This window comes from Mastomys coucha, unplaced genomic scaffold (assembly GCF_008632895.1).
Source record: "Mastomys coucha isolate ucsf_1 unplaced genomic scaffold, UCSF_Mcou_1 pScaffold22, whole genome shotgun sequence".
Taxonomy (NCBI): domain Eukaryota; kingdom Metazoa; phylum Chordata; class Mammalia; order Rodentia; family Muridae; genus Mastomys; species Mastomys coucha.
Genome location: NW_022196905.1, coordinates 156,295,495 through 156,317,287, shown reverse-complemented (window position 1 = coordinate 156,317,287; position 21,793 = coordinate 156,295,495). Strand labels below are relative to the sequence as shown.

The 21,793-nt window shown below is 53.1% G+C and overlaps 1 protein-coding gene and 2 long non-coding RNA genes across 19 annotated transcripts in view; 2 read left to right on the top strand and 1 right to left on the bottom strand.

The window, feature by feature from the left end:
- Positions 1-21,793, bottom strand: part of Mcf2l (MCF.2 cell line derived transforming sequence like) — a 156,766-nt gene that overhangs the window by 52,727 nt on the left and 82,246 nt on the right. For 12 of the 16 annotated variants that reach the window (XM_031339091.1, XM_031339094.1, XM_031339093.1 and 9 more), the window contains one exon: positions 4,516-4,599. In XM_031339091.1, coding sequence (XP_031194951.1) covers positions 4,516-4,599 — 84 coding nt within the window. Of the gene's footprint in view, positions 1-4,515; positions 4,600-6,360; positions 6,687-12,528; positions 12,553-18,931; positions 21,539-21,793 lie in introns of those variants that run through there. The other 4 variants (XM_031339098.1, XM_031339108.1, XM_031339103.1 and 1 more) reach the window with 4 other exon arrangements.
- On the top strand, positions 6,382-10,092 carry LOC116068927. Of its 2 annotated transcripts, XR_004109759.1 has the most exons (4): positions 6,382-6,764; positions 7,349-7,452; positions 8,538-9,206; positions 9,550-10,092. It is a non-coding gene; the product is annotated as an uncharacterized LOC116068927 (long non-coding RNA). The 2 variants fall into 2 exon arrangements; XR_004109758.1 differs by having other exon boundaries at positions 8,538-10,092.
- LOC116068926 lies at positions 11,736-21,450 on the top strand. The gene is made up of 2 exons (XR_004109757.1): positions 11,736-16,777; positions 21,300-21,450. It is a non-coding gene; the product is annotated as an uncharacterized LOC116068926 (long non-coding RNA).

Here is a 21,793-nt window from a genome sequence, read left to right as displayed (position 1 = left end):
CCTATTATGGGAATATTGAGTTCTACAGACACAGGAGCCCAGAGGACTTGAGCTGGATATGACCTGAGGCTTCTCCCTGAAGACTAGCTTGTGTGGTACCACAAGGTGTAATATAAGTTTCCAAGGGGAGTTCTACCCAGATGTGATGCCTACGAACCAGAACAAAGACCAGCATAGCGCCATACACAAGCTTAGGGGTGCAGTGGTGGCAGCACGCATACCTGGGGTGACCAAAAGCTCTCTACTTGGACTTAGGCTCATTTAACAAGAGGGAAATCACACTAGTAATGAAAAACTTGTCCACAACCTGGGGTTAAAGCCATGGACCTTGCAGGAGACTTCAACTACCATTTACCAAACAAGCGCAGTTCCTAATTACATTCTAAATATTTATCCTTATACCCACAAATAAGTAGAGTTCTCATCCTTCATCAAAGAAATGTCTCTTTGCAACAGTCAGAGAGAATTACAGAAGACCACAACTGAGCAAATGTAGAGACCAAGAGAGAGCGTGGAGCCCAGTCCCAACTGACACACCTATAACACAACCCCTTACTTAAGGCCAGGCATCACTGTCAAAGGGGGCGGAAAGATTGTAATACCAGAAAAACGGAATTCTCTGTGATACTGTGTCTCCTAGAAATGTCAAAGAGGAGACACCCATGAAGGCTCATCAACTCAACATGGCTATCTAAGCAAGGCCTGACACTGATGACACCAACAGACATGCTAACAGGGAGTCGGGAAGATCACGGAGCCTCAACCCTGGATAGGGAACCATAGGCAACCAGGGGATGCTGAGAATGAGAGGAACCGTGCTCTCCAGGACAGCGTCCCCCGCCCCCCGACTATCTAATACCAAGCAGTCACCCTGACATCATATGCATACATATGCACACATTATACAGACTGAGAGGTTGCATTAATATATTTAGGAACACACACGTAGGCACACAGGCATGCGTGCGCACACACACACACATATACACATGTGTATATTTGTAACAACAACTCAAGAAAAAGAGGCCATGAATTTGAGAGAGAACTAGGAAATCTGAAAGAGGAGAGTGCATGGGAAGGGGCGGGGGAGGGGGAATGGTGGGGTTATATTATATAAAAACTATTATAAAGACATAAAATTTCACAAAAGGATGAAGGTATCAGAAGCTATCCCTCAGAAGCTGGATATTCATTTAAAAAAATCAGGGACCCCAAATTGACATAAAGCCTTTGTAAGTACAAAGGCCTTTTCACCTGATTTAATAGTTTCTCAGGTGTTATCAGGGTTTTTGTCTCTTTGATGTGTTAAAATAAAATACCATCCCCTCGTAGCTTATAAACAACAGAAATTTCATTGGCAGCCTTAGTATTTGGTGCAAGGTTGTCCCTGCTTGATACACCATTATGTCATGGAGCTTGTCTCCTGGTACCACCTCACAAGGGGCTGGGCCTCAACAAGAGGATGTGGGGGGGACACACTCATTCAGGTCAAAGCAGCTACCAGGTATCTCAGATACCACACGGCTGTGGACCCCTGAAGAGCGACCCAAAGCTGGTAGGTGAGACTGCCTCTCAGTCTCCAGCAGTTGTGCTGGGCACTGCCATCTGATGTTCTCTGGACACTCAGGGCTCTCAAGCAGTTGCCCACTTCAGTCTCTCTCCAAGGTGACTGCCCCAGGCTGACTGTAGGGTCAGAAGCAGGTGATGCCCTGAAGGTCTGAGGAGCCTGCCCTGAACTCAGCCCTTCAGTGGAGAGGATGTTTTAGGTCCCTGGCACACTCCACAGGGTATGGGGTAGCCTCACTTTGGAGAGAACTTCAGACCAGCTGTAATTCTGCCACTAAAGCTGCCGGGGGGACACGAGGTTGCAAACACTGGTGAATGGAGGCACCAGCTGAGGGGAAGACCATGAGGCCCATGGGGCCCTGCCAGGTACAGTGGGTATTGTGAGGCCCCATCAGCCTTCCGTCCCTGCACATTCAGTCGGGGTGTTGAGGAGCAGTCCTGCCCAGACTAGGGGGCCTCACGCATTAGTGAATGTCTCTCATTAATGCATTTTCATCTCAACGGTGCTTGCTGAGTGTCGTGAGGAATGGCCACATCATGGGTCAAGGGAAAGGCCTGGTTGGTAACTCTTGTGAAGAATGTGGGTTTATGTGGCTAAGAACAAGTGCCCTGCCAAGCCCAATTTTCATCTATAGCAGAGGAGAGAGTAACGTATGCAATCTTGCATCACTTGGCTCTGAAGCTCTTAGCTGACAGTGATTTATCTTACAGTCCACTCTATTTATAAAATGCCTTAACTGTGCAGTAGATTGGGGGGGTGCAGGTCAGGGTTGGCTATAAGTATGAAACTGTGCCTTCCAGAGAATGGAAATGGACAGGCATGGAGAACAGGGGGTTGTCCACGGCATGGCTCAGGTGCAGTAAGAATGCAGATCCTTAGGTAAGGCACCAGGGTGTTCAAGTGACTGTGGTGTGGGAACAAGAGGGTGGAGGCACCTGCTGAAATATGTCAGGTGTGTCTCCATGAACAGTGACAAACACAGATGTAGAATAGTGCTAGACACTATTTCACATACTTAAACATTTCATAGCAGATGCTCACACACTTGGTCACAAAGAACACTTCCATTCATTAGCTCATAGCTACCCAACTTGGCTCAGCAGGCTCAAGTCTCAGAGGCTGAGGGCTGTCTGTGGGCTGTGTCTCACATGAGCTGGCACCTCTTCCAGGCCTCCTGGGCCACAGAGTGTAGCTCGTCCAGGTTCTACTGGACACCCGCAGGGGCTGCTGTCAATTCCTAGGCTGAAGATGCTCACCCTCACCCCTCACCTCATACCTCTGCACCTCTGCACCTCTGCAGTTGGACAGAGAATCTCAGACCCTCAGGCAGATGAAGCCAGTTTCCGCAGCCTCAGCAGATGAAGCCAAAGGTCAGCCAGGGACCTCAGTTGATGGAAACCTTACCTTCGCTTCATCTAAGTAGCTTGGAGCTCCCAGGCTGAGGGTAGACTGTGGAGAGGTGAGCATGCAATGGGCCTCCCAGGATCTTACCCTAGCCAAGCACCCTAGGCCCCCATATACGGACATACGGGCAGCTCATATTTAAGGTCAAGGCCAGGGACCCAAGGCTAGGGCATCCACGTATCTAGGCCTGGAGCCTTGCTGGGGTGACAGCTGGGGTGGAGTTGAGGAGGCAAGGCAGACGCTGTGGCCTTTTCACAAGCTTTCTCTGAGCTTGCCCTTCCCAGGTGGTTCGCACCCCTTCTACTGTTGTCTCGGGGACCTGGGGAGACCGTTCCCAATGGGACTGCCTCATCAGCAGAACATGTCAAGAACTTCCACTTTCCTGCTCACCTCATATGGCTAGACTCTCCCTAAGTCAGTGATCTACTCCCCACAGACTATTTCAACCCTACTCCTGTCCAACATCTCAAAGCTCCCTAGAATCTATGTGACTGGAGCATGCTGTATCTTGACCATAGGCCTGGCCAATGAAAACCAGAGAAGAGCCCAAGGAGTGGGATGCTCCTGGAGTCACAGATATGGACAGAGTTTCTCCTTGTGGGGCTGTAATGTGGGTGTCCTAGGCTGACTAGAGTGGGACACCCTAAACCGCCCCGAGATCTGGAGGAAGGCTCACATGTGGCCTTCTCCTGAATTGGTCTTGACAAATAGACATGTCTAGGCTCAGCACATGAGTGGTGTCCCAAGGCTGGACACACATCACCTGTGGCACAAGCTGGGACAGCCATGACCCTCGGCCTTCAAGCTTGGTCAGGTTCAAGGCTATTCCTCTGAGGCAGAGCTTGAGAAGGGGCAAGAGCAGTACCAAGGGAGGTGCCAGGTGAGATATCCCACAGCCGTGATCGCAGGATGCACCAGCATCAGTGGGACTGGCATCCACCCAGTCACAGAAGGGTCAAGCTCCCGGAATCCTAGGTCAGGAGCACCCAGCTCACCGGTGTCCAGATCCTGACAAGCCTGCAGTAGCTTTAGTGCTACGCCTGGGATTTGAGCGTCTCTTAAGTCTTCCTGTGCTGGAGTTTAATCTGGGAGGTTCTGTGAGGCAGAAATAATCCAACTGTGGTACACAGAGGGAGGCCTTGGGGAAGTGATTAGCATTAATCATCAGGCAGGTGGCCCTTGATTGAGTCCTAGTGGCTATAAAGAGAGACCTAAGGACACAAACACACATGAACATGTTTGCGCACACTCATGTGTACTCTGCCTTTCAGGGTAAGATAACTTGCACGGCCTTGGATTTTGCCAGTAAGATCACCCTCAGACGCATCCCTCAGCCTTGGATCTTCACAGCTGTGAGTTAAATAAACCTCTCGTCTCAACAGCTCCCCTGATCTGGGACACTGCCCTGTGGACAACGGAACAGAACTGAGGGTGCGGACCTCCTCCCCAGGGCCAGGCGCCTCGCAGAGGGCAATGAAGCAGCCACTGACTGGCCAGGCGCCACGCCCTGGCTGTACCCCTCACCCCAGGCTTCCGGAACTTACCAGACAGGTAAGCAAAGCGTTTCTTCAGCTGCTCCTGGATGTCAGCGGCACAGAGCGGGACGATGTCCTGGTGCATGATTTCATCTGCAGGAAGAGCAGACATACTGTCACTGGGAGGAACCCTGGCCTCACACCCACTGGGGCCCTGGGAACAGCCCTCGGGAGCCTCTGGAACGAGCTACAAACACCTATAGGGAGCTGTGGTCACGTGGCTGGAAAAAAGGCATTTCAGTTTCCAATAAGCAGAGCAAGCCTTTGTTTCTCATAGCACAAGTGCTGAGCGATTCACCATCAATTGTTAAAAACGTGTATAAGGGCCAGAGAAGGAAAGAAGGGGAGGAGGGGGACAAGGGGAGAATGGAGGGAGGAAGTGCTGGAGGAGAGAGAGAGAGAGAGAGAGAGAGAGAGAGAGAGAGAGAGAGAGAGAGAGAGAGAGAGAGAGAGGCGCCAAGGGAGGAGGGCAGGACCTGACTCACGGGGAAGGTGCCTCCTCCTCCCTGCCTTGGCAGAGGTGCAGGCTCCTCAGGGCTCTCACCTGTTGCCTATAGATGGCTTGCTGGCTGGCTAACAGAGGCGTCTGCCATCATCTCAGACCTAAAGCCACCACAGATCCCCAGATGTTCAGGGCCCTGTGCCTGCCGTGATCTACCGTTCACCTGACGCCCGTGAGGTAGGCACCGGGAACAGGTGTGAGGCCTGGCTGCCCCGGATGTTTCCTGTAAGCTATAGATTAGCAGGGGCACAGATAGGCAGCATCCCCGCTAATCCCAAGACAGCATCGCGAGGAAAGACCGCTAGGAGTCTCGGGCAAGTCAGCCCAACAGATGAAATGTGGTGGTCCTTACCACAAGCCAGGGCAGGGCTGAGAGCCCTGGACACTCAGTGTCCACAAGACCCGTGACTCACATGGATCACCGGTAGCTTCAAAGGTAGGTGCTATCCCTGAAGACCCAGGTCACAGGAGGCCCGAGAAAGTGGGTCATGGTGACACTGTTATCTGAAAGCTCCCGTGGCGGCAGCAGATCTCACCTGTACAGCACTGACCTTAAATCCTGCTCTCTGGTGATACAAATGCCTGCTGGCAAAGCGTGTGATACCAAGTACACAGGGGCCCCACACTGTCATGGGACAAAGAGGTGCCAGGAATATCGTGTCTGTGGGAGCTTCCACTCATCACACTGTAAACACCAGGCTGGCCTCCCATGTCAGCTCAGCACGCACAATCCAACATCATTCAGACTTCTTGGCAATGCTAATTCCTTTGGGGGAAGTGCAGGGCCACGAAGAGTTACCTAATAAGGCTGATACATTTTTAAATTCTGGAGAAATGGCTTAGTGCTTGTATACATGTCAGTGTGTGGGGGACACTCATGACTGGTGGCTCATCCTGTTGCCCATCTCAGACAGCGTTAGCTAGAGCAGAGGGTGGGGGGCCTGGAGGCTGCTCTCAAGCCTGCTCCTGACTTACGGAGGAACATGTAATGGGAGCTGAGAGTCTTTCAGAACGTTTGAGAAATTTGGGGGTTACCAGGAAGTTTGTGGGTGTCACCCCAAGCTGTCAATTTCTCCACAGCTGAGAATGGTACTCCAAAGCCAGGGATGAATTGAGCTCTGAGCATGTCAAAGCTCCTTGGGACTTTGCCACGACTCTGGGATGACTACCATAGGACCACAGACTTATGCTTTTAAACGTCTAGACTGCACCTATTCCCAAGGAAATAAAACCCCAGCATCGTGGCCCTTGATGGAAACATTTCTAGAGTCCTCAGACTAGATTCCACACATTTGTAAATGGCATTGTCTTCCTGGGTGGACAGGCTCCAAAGCTTTGTGAACTCATCCTACCTCACAGGCTCTGTTCATGCCTTGACCACCCAACAGAGCTGTTTCCACAGACAGGGATGGGTTGACACATGGCTGAGGTCCACTTGGGGGTTACCCAGGGGCCTCCTGGCTCTCCTCTCCCCAGGAACTGGCCTCAGAGTATTCGTGAGTTCCTCAGGCAGGAGGTATGTCCAGCCTGAGCTTCAGTACGGCCATGCCATGAGAGGAGCCCGTTCTGTGAGGAATCCAACTGCCAGAGTTCTAATGACCCTCTGGAAGTCTTCCTGTTCCTGCCTGAGCAGGGCTTCCGCCCTCACCCCATGAACTGTCACACGGCCCTGTCACCCACAGCTGCAGAGGCCATGGTACCTGGGCTTCAGCCTCCTCCACGCTCAGACGAACAAATATCTGGGCTGGGACAACTGGTCAGTAGGTTAGGTACTTGGCTTGAACACACACACACACACACACACACACACACACACACACACACACACACAAAATCTCCAGAACCCATGTAAAACAAGGCAGTGATGTTGCACTGGGAAGCAGAGACAGACAGACGGACAGGTCCATAGTTCTTCCTGGCCAGCCAGGCTGACCTACTTGGCAAGTTCCAGGCTAATGAGAGACTGTCTCAAACCAACAACCATAAGAGGCTGATGGCACATGAGGAACCCCAGCTGAGGTCCACTGGTCCCCACAGGTGTACAGATGTGCACACGTATTCACACATACATGTACACACACCCAGACATGCACACAAGGTAAAATATTAAATAGTATGTGTGTGCGTGTATGCATGTGTGTGCCTGTGTGTGTGTGTGTGTGTGTGTGTGTGTGTGTGTGTGGAGCATGATCACCAGCCAGTCTCTAGGGACACTCTAAGTGCCTACAAACACTGCCAGCCAACACTGGAGAGTTTGGTCTATACTGTCCCAGAGATCAGCAGGCTGCGGGCATTTTTTCCCTGAATTATAATTTTTTCTTCTTTCTGATGTTTCTGCAGCTGAAGAAACCCGGATGCGTGTGTGCCCGGAGATACAGGCTTGAGTGTGTACCCTGCTGTAGGCTTTCTCAGCCTCGTCGCCCAGGGTAATTTGTAGACCGGAGGTGAGGAGACTATAGGGAATTGTGTTGCTGAGACAGGTTCACAGGAGGCAGAGTCCCCGGAAGGTGCCCTGGGCAAGAAGCAGGTCACCCCCTCCCTCTCTTAGTGGTCAAAGGTCAGGGTAGGGCAGCTTTCACAGAGCTCCTCTGTGAGAACACAAGGAGGCACAGACAACACCCCACACTGAGGGGCCCCAGCCATGACCCTGCCAGAGTCAGAGGGGCAGTTAGGAGGGGCTCCAGGACGCAAGGGCTGTAGACAGCCTGGATTTAACTCTCCCCAACCTCACAGCATCGGTTCCCCCGGGCTCCGGCATCAGGACACTGGAAGTAAGCAAAGAAGGCGGAGCCCAAGCTCTTCAAGTGCAGTCTGGGTGGTTTGCCCTAGTACAGTATTTCTAGAGGAAAAGGGACCATCACCCCACACGAGAGAAGGGAAGGCTGCCCTTCTTAGTCCACATCAATTTGGACTGACTCTCGAAGGGCCTTCAACTGCTCAGTTTTATCCACGCAAAGCAGCTGCCAGATCCTGGCCTGTCTGAGTCCATGTAGGCAGGGCTGCTCTTTGCTCTCTGGGTACCTTTTGCTCTACCGAGTTAGATGGTAAAAGTCCTCACAAATCAACTCAAGGTCTCGCTTCTCAGTTCAGCAGCTGTATCCAGGGAAACAGGTGGCGAGATTCCTACACAGCATCTCCTGCCCCTCTACCTACCTGAGGGGCATGCTGACCCCTAGCTCAGCTACCCAGGGTGGGAGAAAATGACAGTTAACAAGGAGCAGAGACACCTTAGGGCAAGGTGGCTCAGAGACCTGGCCTCGGAGGTCGCCTTGTGTAGGGGAGGGGGCTGGGGAGATGAATGGGAAAGCTGGTCCCTGCTTGGCTGATGACTCTGACCAGGGTCCTGGCCTCCCTCAAGGGGAAAGCAGAAGAAAGGGCTCCCTGCACTGGCCTCTGGGAGAGCAGGTCTTAGGGTCACTCAGTAAAGTCTGCTATTTGCTAATTATCTCCTTTTATTAAGAGCAGACAAAAGCCCATCCCCCAAGTGCTTTTGCTTACTGTCAGTCAAACATAATGCTTCTTTTCAAAGTCCAAGGTTGAAGGTCGAATGGGATGACATCAGCAGCCATCCGGTGGGAGATGAGCCCTGCCGTGGTTCATGGAGAGGGGACTCGGGGAAGGCAGTCAGGCAGCCAGGCAGCCAGGCAGCCAGGCAGAATAAAATTCAAATTCTGCAAAGCGATGTCTGAAGTGACAGGTTTCCAACAAGCTGCATCCTCAGGATGGCAGGTCGGGGTAGAAAGTGACAATAATGCAGGGCAGGGCAGCATTGCAGTCACATGCTGGGACTGAGGGCGAACCCATGACACATGCTAAGAGCTACTGGCAGAATTCTTAACACTTTTAAATCCCAGGGGTTTTGTTATTATTTTTAAAATATTTACACCCCACAAACACATAGAGCAACTGAATTCCCTTGTCACTAACCATCCTTGTCCTTTGATCTTAGAAAATAAGTTCCCAAAAGCTTTACATCAAGGCCCATAATAAAGGTGGAATGTAAGGATGGGTGGGAAAAGCACCCCAGGACAGCAGGTTCTCCCTCAAATTCATTCAGTAGAGAGAGGACTAGAAGCCATCAGTGCTCACAGGCCACAGATCTTCTCACAACCTCATGGGTAACACACAGGCCGGCACAGAGGAAGACATGCATGTAATTATGGCATCCAAGGTGTCCTCCCCGGCCCGCCTCTTCCAGGTATGTTCAATACCAGCTTACAGTTTTCAAGTCAGTGTGTGGGAACCACTTGGAAGGTCATCAATGCAAGGCAGGGAATCCACCTGCTTCGAATGAATATATAGGTCATTTCCACGAGGCGGGACCCTGTGATGGAAGGTCAGGGGTTAAACTCTCGCCTTCCCAAGGGCTGTACTGTTGCACAGGCGAACACCTGCCCAAGCATTCACACCCTGGAGTGTGGGTGTCACTATGCACGGTGGTTTCCAGGCTTGCAGCCACTCCTTAAAGGAACACAGCACCCAGGAAGTTTGCTGGGCTCTCTGCTTAGCTCTCACAGGAGACATTGTTCATTCTCAAGCAGACCCCACAACTGGACGGAGCCAGCAGCCATGACCAGCGTCTGCCTTGCTACATGAACGTTGGCAGCATATGACCTCTGCTGCCAGCTCTCCACTGTGGCATTTCTAGGGTCAGGTTCACAGAATGTCACCTCTCCTGTCCCACAGACCTCTCCCATGCGGAAAGATAAACATCACATGCAGAGATGTGATGTGGATCACCAGCCATCACCGGAGAAGCCTGAGATGTCTTTGGGTGACCACATTTCCCATCCCAAACTCTCTGGCCTCAAAATTGGGTTACCTAAAAGCCACTTAAAATATCACAGTGTTGGGGGCCAGTGCCGTTCAGGATAGCCCTCACCAGCAGGCAGTAGACAGGCCTCCTAGCTACCACTAGGCCAGTTTGAAGAAAACCCAAGTATAAAGCCCACCCCTTTCTCATCGGCCAGGACAGCTACTGTTTGCTGAAGTCTGCAGAGCTTCATTCCCACAGTGAAAAACACAAGAGAACTTAGGGATTCTTGAACTTCAGTGTCCCAAGCAATTAAATTATTTCAATTGGCTCCTAGAGGAAACTGTTGATTGAAGTAGCAACAGCAGCGAGTGCTTTCTTGTTATTAATGTATTTCACCACCACAGCCACTTAGGGGGAGGCAAGCCTATGCCTTGACTGAGGAAGACACCTTGCCTGAAATCACGTGGTGACACCCATGGGACTGCAGGATCATGTGACTATAGGGTCAAAGTCAAGGAAGGGTAGACAGAGAAGCTGGCTGGCTTGGGGCTCCGAGGTGAGGACCCAACTGCAGGGTTTAGAAGTAAAAGCTGAGGGTGTTGTTTCTGATGCAGAGGGGGCTGGACAAGGAAGGCCCTTGGAGGGAAGCAGCGCCTTGGTGCCTCTCCATGGCTGTTCAGGGCAACAGCCCCAGCTTAGCTTCCTGAGCAGCTAATTCTCTCATGAACCCTTTGTCTTTGAGTCAACGATGGAGAAATAGCTTTCCAATGTGCAAAGGAAGTGTGTGGCTATTCTGTGAAGTTTGTATCTTTGATCAGCTCTTTACCTCAGGCAGAAAGGAGAATGTCTAATAATCAGGGCAGCTGTCTCCAAGCTGTGAGCTACAGTTGCAAAGACAAATAGGAACAGCGTGCAGGGTTGGGGCAGAAGGTATGGGCCTAGGATGCAGGATGTGGAGGATGGAGCATGGGGTTAGGGTGTGGGGCTTCACTTCAGGTCATGGCTGAGGAAGCCAGGAAGGCAGACAGGTGGGACGTCCGCAGAGGAGTCTAGTCTTTCAGCCCAACACAGTCTCCACGTTGTTCTCATCTTAAGCACAGTGCAAAGCTCGTTTACGCCTGACATCCTCAGGAACCTCGATTTCATTCTGGGCCAATCCTCACTTTGGGACTCTGATCTCCTGAGACTGTGAGGCTGGCTGCTGACCTGACCAAGAGGAGCCAAGCGTTCCGGATATAGGTTCTGGGTTTGGCTGGGTTCTGGGTTAGACTGCTTGACTCTCGGAGGTAGTCTCTAAAATGTCAGGACAAGCAACATCCCTCCCTTCAGAGTGACCTGCACGTGTATCTGTCTAGTGGTGGACATTTAACCACTACTGACACGATCACCTGCCTCTGCCCTGCTCCATGGCCTGGTGGCGTTGCCCAGGACCACCCAGCTCTCCAGGCCCCCTGGAGCACTGCCTACTGTGCCGCTCTCTCCCAGGTGGTTTCTGGGGTTTGCATCTATATCCTTGGGAGGACGACACCCACAGTGCTGCACACGCCTGTAGCTCAGATGGATGGTAACAGGGTTGCAGCTCCCACAAAGAGAGGATGTGCCTGGGCCACATACGCCCCAGGTTCACTGTGGCACATACTTGTCCTGGCTAATTTTATGTCAACTTGACACAAGCTAGAATCATTTTGGAAGATGATTCTAGTTTGTAGGTGTGGCCACCCTGGTCTGGTGGGCCGGAGCTCTATAAAAAAGCAGGCGGAGCAAGCCATGAGCAGAAAGCCAGTTAGCAGCACCCTTCCATGCATCAGCTCCTGCCTCCAGGCCCCTGCCTGCCCTGATGATTGTCTACGAAGAGGAAGTGGAATAAACCCTTTCCTCCCCAAGTTGCTTAAGGTCATAATGCTTCCTCACAGCCACAGAACCCCTGAGACAATGCCAAAGAGTGACTTAGGTGGAAGTGGAAGAGTGGAGTTGGGGGGGGGGTGTTGGGGGTGAAGGTCAAGAAGACAGTTCTGATCAGTTAAACAGCTTTCAACTGATTGCTTCAACCGACTCCGAATACAGGAAGAAGTATTGTCCTGGGGACCATGCAACAGCCTACCACACGTGCGGTATGGGCCTCTGTCTCCTCCGTGGGGTATGGGCCTCTGTCTCCCCACACGTGAGGTATGGGTCTCTGTCTCCCCACACGTGTGGTATGGGCCTCTGTCTCCTCCGTGGGGTATGGGCCTCTGTCTCCCACGGGGTGTCTCGGCCCCCTTCAGTCTCTGTAGGTCCTTCTATAACCAGTGATTCACAGATGGGCCCTGAGAGCCTGGGAGGGAGAGGCTGGGTCCTGAAATTGGACGCTGCCCCTCCCATCTGCCTGAGCCCACACCAACTGCTGCTCTTTCAAGCTGTCACCGAGCCTCAAACACTGCACTTGTTGAATGTCCTGTGACAATTGTGATGGCTGTCACACTGCCGCTTCTGTCATGCCTGGGTGAGGCTAAGAGGAGCCCCCACAGCCCCTTGGCTCTTCAGGGAAATGACGGTCTCCCTTTGTGTGTGCAGCGAGCCACTCAGTGGATCACACAGCCCAGGGGATGGGGTTTCTGTTCTGGCCCCCAAGCTCATGCACAATTTGGCTTGAAGTCCCTTCCCAGCTGGTCCCTGCAGATCCTGAGCCCGCCGTATCTCCCAACACCTCCCCCAATGGTACACATGTCCCCAGTGCTGGCCTCTGTCCTTACAGCTGCCACCCAAGACTGTGGGCAGGGCTCACCTTACAGCCATATGTCATCTCTCCAGTGCCCACGGCGCCATGGCTACTGACCCCTTTTACTGGGTGCTGGGGGCTGGATTTGAGGTTTGGGAATGTTTACCTATTTGAACTTTAGCCTTACGTCAATCAGATAACACATTTCCTATGGAGCCTGATGGCCAAGTCAGGTGGGGTAGCTAAGTGCTGATTCTATAGACTGCCACTGGGATTCATCCTCCAACAACCTTGGCCTCACAGCATCTTCTGCTTCCACTGACACAGAGGAAAAGCCAGGAGATAGAACAATACGCTGAGGTCTGATTTTGAAAACAAATGATATCCCATGGGAACTCAAGGCACTTAATCAGCCAGCAGGCCAGGTTTGAAGAGAGGAGCTGCTGCCACTCAGTCAGACCCAGTGGTCCTGACTCAGTGAGGGGAAGACTGCAAAGATGGAGGTGCACTGCCCCCTGCTGTGACACAGAGCTGGAGCCACACAACCTGCTGCGGTTGTGCAGAGTGATGACAGAGCGTCCTTCACAACACATCTGGAAGTGGGGTCAGTGAATCTGACCTCTCGGAGAGACCAACACCCCTGCCAAAGTTAGGAAGGCGTATACCCTGAGCTAAACCAACAGTCACAAGACAGACAGACCTAGGGCCAGGGAAGGTGCTGGAAAGTCGGTCACCATGGCTGGCCCGCCCAGCCTGCCCATGTTCATGCTTGGGAATGGCCTGCGGCCTGTGGCCTCTGGGAATATATAGAATGAAACTCAGGTTGTGAGGACACTGTGGCACCCTCCATACCACCAGGCAGCAGAGCAGGCCTCTTCCTGAAATGCTCCACAGACTTCTACACAGCGGGAGAACGGCACATAAGTCTGTTAAACTTTAAACATGACCACCTCCTATTACCCCAGAAGGTATGGTGGGTGGAGTCCCCAAGGCCCTGTACTCCATGCAGCCATTCACTAGGTAGAGTGCAGTGGAGCAGGAACGTTTGTGGAGGCGTGTGGAGAGCCCCGGGCTTGGCACATGCCTTCTGAGAAGGAGGAGGTTACCTCCGAGCTCTGGAAAACATCACATCTCCTTTTATGGGACCAGCCCCACTTCAGCCCACTGACCCCGGACACTTTCTCATCAGTGGGGCACGGTGAGGCAGAGACATAGGGTCATCCTCAAAAGCCAAAAGCCGGAAGTGTTCAAGGTTCTAGGTTCAGGATGAGTGAGTGGATGAGCAGCCTGGATGAGTCCTGTGCATGGTGTAGACTAAGGGTCTTTGTGTGTAAGGGCTGCTCTGAGTTCCAGAGAGGAGCCTGTGACATGCAGCTTCTCCCTCTCTGACTCGGTCTGCCCTTCTTCCCTGCAGCCCCCAGTACTTTCGTCCCTCTGGCCTCTTAAAACCCATGTGGGCCCTAAGCTGATGGCAGCTGAGCACACATTCTGGCCAGCCCCACCCTACTGGGGAGGGGGAGATGCCTCAGCTGCCTCGACTCAGGACAGCTGGAGGCCAGAGAGCCTGCTGGGACTCTGATGACCACAGCACCGCTTTATCAGGACAGGAACGTGCCAAACAACTCAGGACCCCTTATCTCCATGCCAGCCTGACCTGAGACCACCGGAGGACGGGATAAGGGATACCTGTTTCTGCTCACCTGTGTCAGGTGTCCCTTGTGTAGACACTGTGGATGGCTACTGACCCATGAAGCGTGGTTACATGACCATGAAATGCGCCTCCAGTTCAGACACAAATCATTAAATGTTGAGCACTTAGTGAGCAGCTTGAGAGAAACACGGGGATTCTGGCGGGCACAGGAGCGGCAGAGACTCCCAAAGGGGACTGAGCAGCCTTTGACCCCACAGCCCAGGGCTTGGCTCTACTCACCGGGTAGACCCTAAGGGCATCCTTCACTCGGCATCATCTGGTGACCCATGGTGTCTACCCCAGCTTCACTAAGGTACATGGGCAAATAGACACCTTGGGTGGCTGATGTGTATGACCTGATGTTTGTTCACACCATGAGATCGTTTCCATGGCCACTCCATTGCCTCAGCTGCATGTGTGTCTGTGTGTTTGGTAGAGTTCAGACTCACTCAAAAAATATGCACCAGAGCCAGGCAGTGGTGGTGCACGCCTTTAATCCCAGCACTTGGGAGGCGGAGGCAGGCGGATTTCTGAGTTCGAGGTGAGCCTGCTCTAAAGAGTGAGTTCCAGGACAACCAGGGCTACACAGAGAAACCCTGTCTCAAAACAAAACAAAACAAAAAGCCCCAGTGTGGTAGTAACTGGTCTTGCCATTCAGCGTTTCAGCCCTGTCATTCTGTATAACTGAGACTTTGTATCCTTTGAGCCACGGAGGCCAACTCCAATGTAACCAGCTCTTCTCTGCTCCCCAGCATCCCACTCAGTACTCGGGATAAGTTTGTTTTCCTCTCAGTAAGTTTTAAGAGCATAAACAGGCCTGACTCAGTATCTGGGGCCCCCTGTTGGAGAAGCAGGGATGGCTGCACCCCTACTGAGGCATGGGTCACTGGAGAGCATACCTCAGCCAAGCCCCGCTTTCCTGCACAGGACAGCTCACCTGCAAGGAAGGCTCTGCTCTGTCAGTCACAATGGGGGCTTACCAGAGGACTGTGCCCTCTCCTCCTCTCATTCCTTTCTGGAGGTATGGGTGGTGAGCCCTTTCGGGAGCCCTTCCAGGGCTCACACAGGAGTAAGGGCACACAGCACAGTTTTCTGCCTGGCTTACCTCACTCTTCACAGCCAGCCCCTCCCGGCTGCTGGAATGGCAGGATATCTTTTTGTGGTTAAGTTGTATCCCTGCGTCTATGAACTATGCCTTTGACTGCCACAGATGACACCAAGGCTGACCCCTTGGCTGTTGTGACATCTCAGTGAGCAGGGAATGCAGGTGAGGGCCTGTGGGTGGCACAGCTGGATTACACAGAGCTTCTATTTTAGTGAGTTTTCTGTGAGGCTTATGCTACTCTGCATTCCCATCAGCAGCCATGCTTTCCCGCCTCTCCACAAATCCTCTGTGGTGGCCTAGAAAGAGACAGCCACAAACACAGCATCTAGGCACCTGCTGATGATGTTCGGTGTCTGACTTTGGGACCTTGGTTCCATCACTGCTATGAACTGTTCACTCAGAAGTCCAGACACAGAGCAGCGGACACGGAGCCAGCCCTGCCCACCACACACAGTTGAGCTATGGCCCCGGGCAGTCTGCTCTTCCTTTTTAACCTCCTCATATAAGATAGGGATGAGAATTGTCACCTTGAGGTCTGGAGGACGCCATCTGGTAAAGCACATCCTGTGGGCAGTGCTAACACTGTTGACATCAGTACCCTGGCTTTATGAGGACATGGCCAGGCTCGCAGGTACACTGGCACTGGCAAGGGCCGAGTTTAAAAACACCAGAGTGTTAGCTGCAGTTGAGCTCCAGGTCTCAGGGGCTCCCTGGAGGTAGGATGTGGGCCAGAGAATGAGGGTGCACAGGAGGCTAAGGAGAGGGGGTCACCTAGATTGTGCCCTTGATCCATGTCAACACCCGTTTCTTCATCTACTTTCCCTCCAGGATGCCAGAGATGGAGGAGAGCCTGGGCAGTGACAGAAAGGTGGTTCTTGCTGGCTCTTGGGGCACTCTGACCTTTTCTGTATATCCCTGATAAGATGGCCTAAGAGGACTGGTGGGGATCTGTTGGCATGAGACACAGAGCCAGTGGGCATCAGGGGTATGACTATCCTCCAAATGGCTCCTACCATATTGTCAGTGCGCCAGAACCAAGCCCACAGCCCAGGCATAAGAGGTGCCTACAAGTGGCAGGGCTACCTATTGCTAGAGGGATGATGCTCCAGTCCTTCTTCCTGTCCCTGCATCCTGCTCCTGCATCCTGCCCCTACCCATCCAAGGATCTCATAGTGTCCCTTGTATAGTGCCCCAGAAAGAGCTAGTTTCCAGGTACTGAGTTCTCAAACACCCCAGTCCAGGAGTCATGGCCGTATGGCCACACTCCCCTCTGGGCTCAGGACAGGAAGGGAATGAGTCTTGGAGCATATCTTTTTTGTTTGTTTGTTTTCGAGACAGGGTTTCTCTGTGTAGCCTTGGCTATCCTGGAACTCACTCTGTAGACCAGGCTGGCCTCGAACTCAGAAATCTGCCTACCTCTGCCTCCCAAGTGCTGGGATCAAGGGTGTGTGCCACCACTTCCAGGCTGGAACATATCTTTGAAGGAGCAAGCAGACTGGACCTGGACCTGGCATGGTGAGGTATGAGCTGGAAAGAGTGGTGGGGTCGATCTATAGCACAACAGAGGCCGGACACGAGTGCACGTGGCACCTCATATCCACACAGTGAGTCTTCAGTGCTGATGCCCAGGCTAGCCCAAGGTTGGGGCTAGAGATAGGCAGGCAAGCAAGTGCTTTGTTCCCTTCCTACCCATTCTAAAATAATGACCTGTATACAGAATCTCTTAGTTACGGCTCAGAGAGGGCAATGCAAAGAATCCCAAGCCACAAGCCCCTGCTCCCCAGGCAGAGAGCAATGTTTTGTTCCCAGGGACGTTGGGCTCTCCACCGCCTGGTGCAAAGAGCCTCCTGGGATGAGATGGGTCCTGTGCTCCTCCCTAAACTGCACACGGGGACTTTGACCTCCGTTAAGTACGGAGGCTGGAGCAAATCTAAAAACAAACAATTACATCAACCTTCACCAGAGACGCTTCTCAAACAGAGACAATCCACGGAAGAGCTTGACCCCACCAAGGCAGAGGGGCAAGACCTGGCCCTGCACCACACACATGAGCATGAGCATACAAAGGGGACAGCTGAGAGCACAGGGGTGGCTGGTGGGGACTCAGAGACAATGAGCAAAATCAGTTTAGCCTGTCAGGGCCACCAAAGTGTGGCAGAAAGAGAGAGTTGAGAAAGACAGATTCTGAGTGACTGGGTGCTGTGGGGGTGGGGCTGGTGGCATCACACATACCTGTGGGTCTCCTGGATCACAGACAGAGTTGAGTGTGTGTACTCAAACACACCATTCCCCTGCTGCACCAGCTGTGATAACCTCAGGTCTCCCTCCCTGGCTCGGAGCTCCAGGCCCACTTGTCCCCATTGAATGAATGCACAGGCAACCCAAGGAGCACTGGATGCCCCAGAAAATGGCTCTCAGTGCCCACAGGGGAATGCACACTTAGAGAAATGGCCTGAGGACGCACAAGCCTGATGTCACATTTGTCACATGCACTAGCTTCTGTTTATGCCGAAATCTGACGAATGGTTCCTGGAAGCCAGAGCACAAGCCCCAGCCTTAGCTTCCCCCAGGAAAGCCCTCGGAGTGGCTGATATCTTAAAGCTACAGCACGCAACACGAATGCACCTAGCATTTAAGGGGAGTCGTAAGAATGTAGAACTTCACCTGGCTAAGAAACAAGCAGGCATGGGATAGGATTCTGTGTGGCCCTCGCTTCTGACATGCTGGGGAATCCTCTATGGCCTCTCACTGTCCCCCAGCGGCTCCCAGGAAAATGAGCTACTCTACATTTATTTGTTGTTGGAGAGCTGAGGACTGATTCATTAAAAAATTCACAAAAATCCTTTATGGGTCATTCATCAATGCTGGGCAGAAATACCACCAGGAAATGTAACCGTGACAAAATATTTCAAAAGGAGCGCCCTTCCTCTCTTAGAAATAATGGAGGGACCCAAAAGGCTACTTCCTTTCTGCCAAGCTGCCTTGTTCTCTTCCTCCCCCCCCCCAGGATGACTGTGCTCTCGTCCCTGGGACCCTTGTTCTTAGTGCTCAGGCCGGATCCAGGCAGCTGGGAGCATCTCATAGTACCCCCTCCCACAGAGGCAGAACCAGCTCTAAGTGAGATCCCGGGAAATAGCCAGAGCCCGCTGTCCAAATGCCATGGCCGGCTAGTCCAGTATCCCGCCGTTCCTAGGCTCTGGCATTAAATGGGCAGCTATGGGGATAACCCTTGCCAGGTACCCCTGCTAGGAGGAAGCCAAAGCCATGCCACTGGTTCTGGGCGTGTTTTTCCTTTGCTAGCCGGCATGTCTGTGGAAGTCTTGAACAAAGGATAGATCGTTTCTTCCCAGCCTTCCAAGAAGATGTGCAGCCACCCTTTACAGGGAGCAGCTGCAGCTGCTGATGCCCTCAAAGGACTCCCGGGGAGGGTCTAAGGGCTACTGCCCAGACCTCAAGGCATCACGCCTCCCACCCGGACAGGATGGGTGTTTTTTTTTCTATAACCTAGCTAGCCCAGGCACGCCCTACCCTCATTTGCACCCTGCCAGTTGAGCCGACAATAGGACCCCAGCATCAGAAGGAGCCCACCTATCCCATCTATTGTCATACACAACCCACCCCACCCCCTGCCTCTTACAATACACCATAGCAAACAGAGCACAGAGCCCACACACCTGCACTTGTCTTCAGCAGGAGCCACAGGGCTGTGACGTCCTGGGACAGCACGGAGATGAGGCTCAAAGTCATGCTGACACCCTCCACACTGGTCAGGACCCGATGACCTGTGTGCCGGCCAGCCCGCACAGACCACACAAAGGAAGCCAGTAGAGCTCCATCTTGGGCTGCTTGCTGAGTGAGGAGACTACGCCTCCCCGGCTTTGCTGCGCAGTGCCGTCCTCTGTCCTCCGAGTGCCACGGGCTGCAGCAGCGGCGGCTGCTGCTGCTCCTTACAGGGCCTCAGATTGGGATTCGATGTCCTGATTAAGGAGCTAGAATCAGCTCACTTATCCCGGGCAGATGATTAACTGTTGAGAGCCTGGCAGCTGCTGAGTCTTGCTGGCTGCAGAGCCAGGCGCCTGTTGTTTGTCTGGACCCTCCCTGCAGGGGCCCTACCTCAGTCAGGTTCCATCCACGGGGACAGCAGGGCACAGGGACCTAAGCCCTAGAGGCAGGGCTCAGCCAGGTCCTATCCATCCACATAGGCAGAGGGAGCAGGCCCTTAGCCCCAGACGCTCCAAGCTTAACCAGGTCCTGACCATCCAGACAGTCCTTCAGCGGAAGGCAGCACTCCCCGCCCCTCACTCTGGCAGAGCCAGACTGGAAAACCATCAGGCTTCCCAATTCTCCAGAGGGTGGACAGTGCGGTGATGGGGAGAAGGTCTCAGAAGTGGGGTCTCCCAGGCTATAGGCCTAAGTGTAGCTTACTGTGAGCCTGGGCTCATTGTTGGCACTGTCTGCAGCCTCAGTTTCCCAGTGCTACAGCTGGTGAGATGCTGCTGGAGTGCTTTGCGGGACTTCATATTCCTGGACAGTCGCCACCCCTGTCCTGTACCTACAACCCCCAGGTGAGCAGGGACAGCAAATCCCACACTTGCCCCTGAGCCTGCTCTGCTGAGCAGCAGCCATGTGATGGCCTCTCTGTCCCAAGTCCCCATCAGGGTCAGACATCACCTCAGTAGCTCTAGCCTCTTCTTCCCTCTCACCCCCAGGTGGGTCCCCAATGCCAGCTATGTCTAGGTTTCCATTCCTTTTCCTGAGTCCTCTGGCCCCTTCACTAGGACTCTGGTGGCTGGGCGCACGCCCTAGCTGACCCTAACAGGGCTCACTTCACGGGCATCTGGCGTTCCTGCCTGCTGCCATCCGAACGAAACATACCTCAAGCCAACCTTGTCTGGACTCAGGCCACCATGCCATCAGGGGCTTATTAGGATGCTGTAAATAGATGTGCCAGGTGCATAGTCTGGGATCCACCCCTCATCCCCTCCCTTCTCCTGACCTTAGTGGTGAGGTGGTGTGTCACCTCCCAGGTGGGTGAGGTGGTGTGTCACCTGCCAGGTGGGTGATTCTGTCCTCTCCTCATCTTTCTTGGCTTCTTCTTCAGCACCTGTACTCTAATGGGGTAACCCTTGCTCCATCAGCCCTCAGGGACAGGACAACTGTTAGGGCCACCAGAGCAGATCAAGGCATGACTGTTGGCCCAGCGCAGAAGCAACCCCCTTCTCCAATGTCCAACCTCCAGTTCCCCTACATTCAAGGCAGACTAGAGTAGACCCACCCCAGCACCTACTTTGTGGAAATGAGCTCAAGGCTGCCAGGGTCCATCTCCATTGAGGCCACTGAATGTCCATGGTCCTCTAACTGTGCTCGAGCCCAAGGACAGTAAAGGCACAGGGGACTTCAAACTACAGTTTGAGAAGCAAACTGCTTACATGGGGCGTTCTTATTAAGCCCAGGAACAGGAGGAAGTCCAGGGCTGTCCTCTGCTGAGAAGGGGGCATGCGACAGAGGAAGGTACCTGGGGACAGAAGCAAGAACTGTGGAGCTGGCCAGTTCCCTCTTGCCTGCTCTTCTCTCCCAGGCTCTGAGTGTCCCCAGCTCCATGCTTGGGGCTGCACAATGAAGTCTGCACAATGACTGGAGATCTGCAGGGCACATGGCAGGTTCCCATTGGTTCACCAAGTGAGTGATGTGTTAGTGCGGATGGAGACCCCACCAAGGCCCACAGTGATGTAGATGGAGAGGAGCTGGTTGCTGTCCTGTGTCCTGACCCCACCGAGGCCCACGGTGATGCAGATGGAGAGGGGTTGGCTGCTGTCCTGTGTCCTGACCCCACCAAGGCCCACGGTGATGCAGATGGAGAAGGACTGGCTGCTGTCCTGTGTCCTGACCCCACCAAGGCCCACGGTGATGCAGATGGAGTGGGATTGGCTGCTGTCCTGTGTCCATGCTTCTGGTGGGCCAGACCATTTACTTCATGATTGCTTTTACTCTTTTTGGGAGACTGACTCCCTCACTACACTGAAATCTTGTCTCTTCTCCCAGGTCCTGGCCATTCCAGCTCACTACAGAAGGTTCGAGGTCTGACCCATGGTCCATCACCTGGCTTGAGCAATGCACTGCCCTCCCTGAAGCCACAGCTCATGAGCCTTGCCCACACTCTCAATATGACATAAAAGTGACATAATGTCAAGGCCACCTTCCCAGTCTTTTTTACAGGCTGTGCCTCAGATACATACATAGTTCAGCCTGCAGCAGCTTCATGGTCAAGCCCAAAGTCTGAGAAGTACCGAAGTAAACTGAGACATTTTTCTGCGTCCTATGGTAAACAGCCAGAAGCGGAGAGCCCTGGTGCAGGTGGTGTACAGAGAGCAGCCCAGAACAGTGGGCAAGATCCTAACTCCAGTCTGGCTCTGTGGTAAGGCTAGGGGTTCACAGAAACTTTTGTTGACTTGCTTTTGTATGCTTTTGTTGACTATGGTCAACAAAGCCAGTAGAGTTAAGGAAAGAACCGGTTGTGAAGCAGGCTGGAGCTGTGT